This window comes from Necator americanus, chromosome X (genome assembly GCF_031761385.1).
Source record: "Necator americanus strain Aroian chromosome X, whole genome shotgun sequence".
Classification (NCBI taxonomy): domain Eukaryota; kingdom Metazoa; phylum Nematoda; class Chromadorea; order Rhabditida; family Ancylostomatidae; genus Necator; species Necator americanus.
The window spans coordinates 27,698,928-27,708,778 of record NC_087376.1 but is presented as its reverse complement, the minus strand read 5'-3'; the positions used below and the strand labels follow the sequence as shown (position 1 = coordinate 27,708,778).

The window sequence follows — 9,851 nt, the reverse complement described above, 5'->3', positions numbered from 1 at the left end:
TCAAGCCTTGACTTTCCGGGTCCGTTGTGTCTTGAGAGATCGCCGAGCAGGACATTTGCAATAGCTCGCATCTTCTCCTGGTCCTCCCTTAAACAGTTGCATCATAAAAATCCACGTAACGTATCATAGAAAAAATTCAGTATGCTGACTACTCCTAGAATTCTAGATTGTTAATGTTCAGGGAGAGATAAATGGAACCGCCCTCTTCCTTACGACCCCGTATAGCCATTACCCGCCTGAAATCCGTACCACCTCAGATTCGTAGGATGATGTCTTTAAGCTACTCCCATCAATCAATAACACAATGATGGCAATATGACCATAATTTTTTTCTTTGCATAAAAGTCATTGCATATATCAAATGCTTCAGTTTGCTTTAACTCGAAAACGAAGAACTCACCTCGATTGCAGGTGATCCCATTCCACCAGGAAATCCTGGACTTCCTGGTGCTCCATCTTCACCTGGAGGCCCAGGAGGCCCCATAGAACCACTACTTCCGTCTCTACCAGAAAATCCAGGTGCTCCTTTCATTCCGATCTCCCCAGCAGGACCTTTTTCACCGACAGGACCCTTTTCTCCTCTGACACCATCGCTACCTGCTGGACCAGCCTCTCCCATGTTACCAGCAGGACCTTCTGGACCATTCTCTCCTGGCATTCCAGCCATACCAGGTCCTCCCGGGCGACCAGACATTCCTGGAGCACCTCCATCGCCCTAGAGAAAACAGAGCTCAATCTCCTTAGTACATAAAACAGTCTAATCTAGCTCTTTTGAAAATAGATACCGCTGATCCAGGCTCTCCAGGAGATCCCATGTAACCAGGCTGACCAGCGGGTCCCGGTGGACATTGTCTACAACCAGTTGCTTGTGGCTTCACGTAATCACCAGCAACTCCCACTCCCCCAGTTTCACCTGGTTTACCGGGCGATCCTGAAAAAAAAAATGTTTAGAGATGAGCCTATAAAAGGGAATTGCTGTTTTATAGAATCACCTGTTTCGCCATCTAGACCGCTTCTTCCTGGCATTCCTTTAGCTCCAGGGGGACAATTATTTGCCGAGTCACAAGCTGAAGAGACGATCTTGATGTGAATTTATTTTTTAAAGATTATTTTTTCATAGAGACAGAACTTACCGCAATTCCCTGATGTGTGACGACGTTTTCGAGGGCCACCAGGTGTATCTCGTAACTCTCTGAATTCCATCTTTAACATCGTCTCTATTCTTTGAAACTCGTCATTATGGACCTGAATAAAATTAATTATTGGATTATAATTTCTTACACTACAGAGAACCTAACTAAAATTACAGGGTAACATCACCTTCATCGTATCTAGTACTGAGTCAATTTGAGTCAGCATATAAGGAATATAGGCAAGCGTTGTGATGATAACTACGTTGGATATTCCGATTGCCATATAACTAGACGATCTTGCAAGATCCATCCTTAACACCCTGAATTTTCTAAATGACTATCAAGTACAATAAATGACTTTAACAAAAACATGCTGTAGAGTGATTTTGACAAAAGGAGAGAACAAAGCCAGAATTTAATTAAAAAAAGAGTGGTTTTCAGCTATTACGTAGTTAAAGATGTAAAGGGTGAACTGTAGCTGGGGAGGGGGCACTCTACCGTGCTTTTATTTCTGGAAGAAATACCTAAATCAGAGGGAGCCCTGTGACCTAAGAATTAGTTTTAAGCGATCTCTGATATGTAACATGTAAGCTGAAATTACTACAAAAAGAAAGGAAGATATAGCGTCCAGAAATAAGAGCGCGGTTGAGTGCACTCCTCCCCCCAACTACAATTTCCCCGATATAAAACGCATGTGTATAGAATAAATGTAAAATAGAGTTATTATATGTGGCTGAGAATAAGGCAAACTTCTAAAAAAAATGACGTGTAGCAAGGAGACCTTAGAAAATTCATCCTCCACAAGACTTCCTCTCTCTAAATTCCCTAGTTTTCCTTGATAAAAGAAGAATAAGGCTTTAAAAGGGGAATTACCAATTGCATAGGGTTCGGTTGAATAGATTTTCTAGTGCTTTATAATGAATTTAAAGAAATAACACACTAAAGTAAACATTGATTGTCATTTCTTCATGTGACTAGAACGAATTCTTCAAGTGAATGAACACCAAACAAGAAATTACACATCCATATATATGCAGATGCGACAAAGATAAGCTTGATTAGCGCGCGAAATTACTAGTTTTCGTTACTTACTAGTTTTTTATTAGATAAAACAACTAACATAAAGGATGTAACGGTCGCATGACCGTTTCTAATGCTGTTGACGCCGTTAATACTTAAGATATCAAAAGATCCCAACCATAAATACGAAGAAATCCACATTGCACACAACACTATAATAGAAACTGTGATGTCTACAATAGTACACTTATTTCCTTGTCGTAAATCTGTGCTCATACATCTGAAATGGAGCGCATTTTATAACTTCACACAGAAAAGAACGGAAAAATGACATCTTAAAGAGAAAATACTCGAAAACCAAAAAAAGCTGCTGCCGAGACCATGCGCTTTTATACAACTGGTGTGGCTACAACTAATGCACCTGATTAGAGGATTAGGATAATCTAAAGCATCTACTTAGTAAACAAGTTCTTCTGTCGTCAGTAAGAGGTTAATCTAGTTTATGAGAAGAAAACATCCGCAACTTGAGGATTCCCATCAATTCAAAGGTGATCGGGGTTCAAAGAATCAGGGCACAAATATGGTCCAAATATGCCCAGGTAAAGTTAAGAAATAAAGTGCATGGTGTTGTTCGATCTTTTCTGGAAGGCGGATTTTTTGTGATATCCCGTGAACTGGACATGGCTGTAACAAAGCTCCAACTTATGGACGATAGTTTCTACCACTCTCCATCTGCTAATGAGTTTGACAGACAATACCGACGTTTAAATGAAGTATGGACGGAGACTACAAAATTGACAGGAGTATCAAGAACTGTTACCACGCGCCTCAAATGTGACCGGGCCACTCGCCCTGTTCTTTCCGTCATAAGCAAAACCCACAAGCTTCCCGCTATCGGATTTACTTCGAACCATAGTGCGTGAGAAAAAAGCCGTATCCTCTTCCGACTCATCATTTGAGGTACACCCCTCAGTGAAGGTCCAAAAATGAAGGAGGTCCTTTCGTCAACAGTCCAAACGTGAGGGATATCCTTTCGCCTACCGCCCAGAAGTGAAGGAGGTCCTTTCACCAACCGCTCAAAAGTGAAGGGGGTCGGAGCACCAGCTCCGACTATCCCATGCATGACTATTATTCTTATAATTGAACTGACTGACGAGAATAAACGTACAACCAAAAGAACAGTACAAGACAGAACAATGATCCACTATCGTCCTAGCATTTTAGACTACGTAAGTAACGAATAACGAGAAAACACCAAACACCAAATGTCACCGAGTATGTACGGGTTCGCGCGTAGTAGCAAGTAATGAGCAGCAATTTGTGAAATGTGAAGCAAATAATGAAGCTCCAGAGTAAATGTCTGAAATGTTCCGTATTTCGCTTTTCTGGGCAATATTATAGGAAGATTAGAGGTTTGGGCATGAGACAAAGTCTGCGCCTACATTAGCCGTTGGTTTCATGTCTAAGGTGAAAAAAGCCTTACTTGAATGCGAACCTCTTTTGTACTGCTGATATTTGGATGATTGTTGCATGTTTCATATGTTTCACATCCTCAACGCAAGATGAAATGGGCACTTGCTTCGATCTCCTGAATTAACACTTCCGGTACAGAGAGAAACCCAAGGACAACTAGCTGCCGTTTCTCAATGTCCAGCTTCATCTGCACGGTGGAAAATGGAAAACAAAGTGGTTCCGAGGAAAAGAAAAGTTCTAAGAAGACTATAATTTACTAGCATTGGGCGCACCCCTGGAAGACAACGAAGGCAGTCATTGAAAGCTTGTTTAAGACAGTCACAGAGGTTTCATCTGAGGCTGAAGGGCGCATTGCATCTGTTAACATCGTTAATCAGATAACTCAGTCTAATGGGTACCCAGCAAGTTTCCCATTCAGAACGGACCCATGTAAGAGAGCGCCGCCAACACATAGCAGAAGAGAGAGCAAAGATCCCTTCCTACCTTTTTTGTTTCGGATGATGTGAGCAACGCATGCGAGCAGGCTTACGACAGATGGGTCTACAAGACTCGGTTAGAGTAGTGGCCATACCAGTTGCGACCCTTAATAGAAGGCAAGGTATTGAGTGGTATCGGAAGTGATCTATCTGATCACCGATCAATTATGTGAAGCTGAGTGCATTGGCGAAGCAGAAAGAACACTATGCACTCAGGTCAAAGAGCAGCTATGTGGGCTCGTAAAAACAAAACCATCAACCCATCCATGTCCTCATCACTGAGAGTCATGAGAACACCCCTTTCAAGAAAGCAGTCACGATTATAACAATCTAATCAGACGTTCTGGAGGTGAAAACACTGGAAGCATTGCCCATGTTCGACTGTCTTTGAATCTCTGCATGTTGAAACAAAGTTTTTTATTGATTCCATTGAGCTGTAGCCAAGATTGGTATTGATCGCCTTTATTAAACAACGGCTAACGTTTCTGCGTTATCGCCTTCGTCAGAGCCTGGAAAGTTCAAAGCCATTAGTGATTTGTCCCCTCAAGCGCCTCATCACCCTACCGAGAGCATCCAAACGGTAGACAAACTCAAACAGCAACACATTGGCTAGTACTTACCTCATTAGCTTGACTTGTTAACGCAGCAGACCACCACGTACCACAACTACGAGTCACAAGGGTTTTTATATAGGGACCTCACGGCCCGCCCGTAGATCAAAACCCGCATAGGTCTTGATATAGGGATAACTCGTTTGTGATAGCAATGCACTCATCCTTCTTGTTCATTTTTGGACTTTTGGCGGTTATTCAAAAGGCCTCTAGCGTTCTGCGTGCTGTGATCTCGGACTCGTAAGATAATATACGAACTTCTACCTCCACTTCGGAGTTTGGATGACATATTCTACGGTGTGCTCCAAGGGGGGTTAAGGTTTTTGATTTTTCGAGTCCATCTAGATGCTCCTTGACCCTTTTACACAGTGGACGTCCCGTTTCCCTCATATACTCGTCATCGCACAACTTGCACCTGATAGGATACACTACTCCTGATTTCATGCAATCACCCTCTCTGCTATACGGGCAAACCACGCAGCTGGGAGTTGTGCAGAGTCGATCATACGCACGATTACGTACCAGCTGACCCTTGAGGTTTGCTGGAGGTATTTCCACAACCCTCACGTCATTCTGTAGACACGCCGAAACGTTAGCCGTTGTTTAATAAAGGCGATCAATACCTATCTTGGTTACAGCTCAAGGAAATCAATAAAAAAACACTGGAAGCGTTCTACCAAACAGCCAAAGTCCAATCGTCAATCGTGAAAAAGAAAGCAGAACTGTGACCAACGAGCTGGCGCTGTGTCAAGACCTACGCGGGTTTTCCCCTACGGTCTCAGATGCAAAGGGCATCGTTATTAGCTACTATGAGCGGCGCTACTCAAACAACATGCGGCCCGCTAAAATCGCGGCTTTACGGGTATCAAAGTGAGGGCTGTTGTGGTGTGATTCTCTGACGTGGTCGCTTAGCAGTCCCTTTGCTCAACCATATCTTGTGGTGTGACGAGGTGTTTGAGGTGATAGATTACACTTGCCCTTGATTTTCCAAATTCTGAAGAAGGCGATGACGCCGAAACGTCAGCCAAATTAAGGATCAATAACAATCTTGGTTCTGATCAAACAAAGTAGTGCACAAAGTAACATCAGACTTGAGCTTCGTGGAAAATTCAACTTATATGTTAAGTAATTCCTACCTCTGGAGAAGATCTCCTTTCTCACTTCTGATTTGAAGCACTTAGCTAGTCGAAAAAAAAGTTTGCCATAAGGTGGAAGTTGGATACACTTCCCAATCCACGAGTTGAATTCCTGATGAGGCAATGATCGATGTGAGAATTTGGTGGATAGGTTTGATGCTCCATATTCATGGCAAGTCTCTAACGGTCACCTATTCTCTTTACAGGTCGGCAACCGGCAATACAGCACTGTCTTAACAAATCTTGCTGCGATCGTTCTCATTCATAAAGATGATCATTCTCGTTATGGATTATCATCAAGAAACGGGGGAAAAGGGGACAACAGAGGAGTGAGGCGTCGTCGTCGTATGACTTGGGACAAAGAATCACGAGCCGGCACTCCCTCATCTCACTTATCTAGTAATACTCGTGCTATACTTGAGAATTTCTTCTGAAGTATGATTTGATGTCATGATGATATGATGGAATGCTGTGAGCATATTAAGAGTAAGGCGGTCACCTTCCTTAGGATTCGGCTATAGTCGGGTCAGAACGACCCCAAACCCAGTGCAGTTGCGTCAGGGGCTGCGCTGGAAGCCGCGCGCTGGAGCGAGCGGCTTTGATAGATTTAGGTCGTAAGAGGGGTGTCGGAGCAGTAATGTGGTCGTAATGCTTGTCAGAAGTGGAGCAAATAATGAAGAAAGAAAGGAGACAAAAGTGGAACGTAGTCGATGTTAGAGGCACCATCCCACGAATCTACGGGTTTCAGGTGAGTTATGCCCTAAATTGTGGGAAAGAGGGTGATTCCGTCCATTTCTTCCTAGTTGCCGTAAAAAACGGCCCTGAAGATACAGCGCTTGTACAATGTTGGCGCGCTCCAATAGAACTCGTTGTAGAAAATAGCGCTCCGGGACGCTTGAAGTCGTATCTTCCGGGCTGTTTTTTACGGTAATCAGGAAGAAATAGACGGAATCATTGTTCTCCCCATAATCTACGACCTCTTATAGGCATAGCCCGCCTGAAACCCGTACCACCCCAGATTCGTGGGCTGATGCCTTTATATGAACACAGGGAAGCAAACTGTTAGAAAAATAGATGGTGTAAAGAGGTTTTAAAGAGTTTAGTGACATAATTTCCTACCTTTTGGTCCGCACTAGTTTGGAAAAACACTAAATAAATGAATGACATCCAGATTAAGATAAATGCAAGGGATCATGAGTACGAAGGCAGGAAAAAGAGTGAAAATTATACAATGCGTTCTGAACGAAGCCTTCCGGCCTTGCCTTTATGTGAGTTGTTTTTTAAAAATTTTTCACCAAGAAAATGGAAAATGTTGAGTATGAGAGAAGGGATCAAAGAGTGAGCATCCGGTACACATAGCCGGCCGAAGCTCATTGAGGTCACTGGCTTAGAGACTTCGATGGCGCAATGTTATCTGTCAGTTTCTTTATTGCAACTGACCGGTTTCAATTTCTGACAACAAGGGGATCCTTGCATTTAGTGTACGGAGCACATTTCTCATGCGACAGTGACGAATTTACTAGTATGACTCGAAAAAGCAATTTCGATGCTGTTACTGAGCAAAAAAAGACATCTACAGGCACAATTAGGGATAAAATAAGTACAAAGTAGGGTCCACGAGTTTCTGCATATCGACGCTCAAATAATTGCAATAAATCTTTTGGAGAATTGTAGAGAGAGATTTGCCTATATCAGTACAAAGTTTGCTTTTATCCTCCCTAGCTTTTATTTTTTCGCAAGTTTTCGAGTTTTTCTCAACTAGCTTTTTAGAAAACCAGAATAGCTACAGAAATCAAAATTTGCAGTTAAGGGTTCTCCTTGATGCTCTACCAAAATATTGCACTGAAGTTTTCAACCGTGCTACAGTAATCTCGCAACGAATGTGCAAATTTTCAGATTATCGGCCGTACGCCAAAATCCGAATGATTTTTTTATAACAATGAATTCGATTCAATGTATACTGTAGAAGATTTTTGGTGATAGATTTCATCTTCACTTTTTTTTCCCATATGGTTTCCATCCTCCCAAAAGCTGGTTGAAAAGAAGTTGAAATTTTTGCCAAAATTCTCAACTTCTCAACTAGCTCTCCGAAAAAGAACACAGGTTCCTGAAAAAGATATTTTAACTGTTTATGGCGCAAATTTTCTTCAACAAAAAAGCCGACACATTTGGCCTCCGTTTTATCTTCAGTTCGTTATTCATGTCTACTTCAACCTAACGAAATGTGATCAGTCCAGCAGTAAATTCCAATCATCACCTGGGCTAATCGCTAAAATGACATCTAAATAACACTTGTATGCGGTGAACAATGCTCTCAGTACAATTTCAGAAAAATTGCCGGTGAAATTTTCTTCTCAGTAATTTTTTTTCGGGTTTGCAAAAACCATGATTCCAGCGCGGGTCGAACTATTCTATATTTTATAATCGCTGTCCATGAGTAAAAATGTGTGTAGGAAGTAAGAAATCGTGTGAGAATAGCTTTAGAATGTGTTCTGCATCCTCGTTAGTCTTTTTTTTTCATTTTGTAAAAAATAGGAAGATCGAGTATCGTGGATCGGGGATCGAACTCACTGCCCGATCTATTTCATGGTCAATGAATAAAATTCTATGTAATTATCATGCGAAATGTGTTAAAATTATGATTTGGTTCTAAAGTGTGTTTGTGTCGTTCTCAGTTGTTTTCCTTTTTGCAAAACAATGGTTTTGGAGCGGTTTGTACTGTTGCCCGTTTGTTAACACTGTCAAAAAAAGTTGTTTTGCCGAACACACGTTGAAATCTTTCTCATCTTTTCAACTTATAAGTGTGCATATGTACTGACACACTTCTAATCCTTGTAGTGAGCTATCATTGGCTTCTATATTATATTATGTATTTTTAATTTTACTTGCAACACTTTTCTTAAAATTAATATCCGATGTAGTACTTACTATATTGCACTATTTCATCTAATTATTAAGCGTCCAATTTGTTTCTTCAATTCTGCTTATTATAACTAATTTTTCATTGCTAAATGAGCGGCTACACCAAAAAAAAACGAGAGAGTCGTTTTCAGGAGGGATTTTCCCAACTGCACGGTTGACACTGGTCACAACTAGCGGCTTAACCGCGCCTCTTCGAGCGCAGCCGCTTACACAACTGCGCCGAGCTTCAAATCATTTTGACCTAATTATACGCTATGATGTGTCGAAAAAGCAGTTTATGGGAGAGCCTACGAGGATAAAAGGGCCGACAAGAGGCCACACGAACTTTTTTTTAACCTAATGATCCTCTCTAAGGTTACAACTGTCCTGTCATCTGGTTCATAATTGTCATGCACTAAAGATTTTTTTTTATGTTTAGTAAATAAAAAAAAATCCCGAATTTGAATCTAGATAAGTACGTCCGATGACAACGCGCTAACCAGAGATGAATGCCCAGAAATTCCATAAGAGATATCCGGACGAGAATCTTGAAGAGGGAATTGCTTCACCGAATTTTTGCTCAAATCATAAGTATAGGTGAGAAGAGTTAGATCCATTCTCGTTAGTACTCCAGAACTTTGGTACATGTTTTTTTTGTAAATTCAATAGCAGAAAATAATTTATCCGGCACAATTATAAGCAACTGATTTACATGTTGATACATCAACAAGCAAGAATATGACATGGCGGAACCGTACAGCCTCGAACAGTAGTAAAACAAGAGAATAAAGCTCATCTGCTTGCTTGAACGGGACATATCCTCAATATATTGCGCAATATAAATGCGGTGAGGGCGTTTCTTATCATTTTTTTCTCTTTGTCACTCACTCTTTCATGAAACAACAGGAATAAGGCATATCGTGCCTATGATGATGAGCCTCAGGCCGTGAGATCATGCGCTCTAACATTGAATATGAATAAAAGTTGAGCATAAATTATCAGAGTTGAAGGGTTTGTGGCTTTGCAGAGATATGCAAGGAAAAAAGAAATTATCGCTATTTACAACAGGATTGTTGAATATGGAGTGTTTCACATGGTACC

General features: G+C 41.4%; 1 protein-coding gene across 4 annotated transcripts; it reads right to left on the bottom strand.

The window, feature by feature from the left end:
* RB195_025710 (uncharacterized protein) lies at positions 1 to 9,718 on the bottom strand (the record flags this gene model as incomplete). Of its 4 annotated transcripts, XM_064213964.1 has the most annotated exons (10): positions 1 to 87; positions 401 to 715; positions 786 to 931; positions 993 to 1,067; positions 1,134 to 1,245; positions 1,321 to 1,453; positions 2,332 to 2,433; positions 3,649 to 3,741; positions 4,110 to 4,208; positions 9,639 to 9,718. In XM_064213964.1, 10 exons carry the CDS (start codon positions 9,716 to 9,718, stop codon positions 1 to 3), a joined length of 1,242 nt encoding a protein of 413 aa, XP_064069845.1. The 4 variants fall into 4 exon arrangements, with proteins under 4 accessions (XP_064069845.1, XP_064069846.1, XP_064069847.1 ...); XM_064213967.1 differs by lacking the exons at positions 3,649 to 3,741; positions 4,110 to 4,208; positions 9,639 to 9,718 and adding an exon at positions 4,723 to 4,727 and having other exon boundaries at positions 2,254 to 2,433; XM_064213966.1 differs by lacking the exons at positions 3,649 to 3,741; positions 4,110 to 4,208; positions 9,639 to 9,718 and adding an exon at positions 4,723 to 4,727.
* Positions 9,719 to 9,851: the final 133 nt, after the last annotated feature.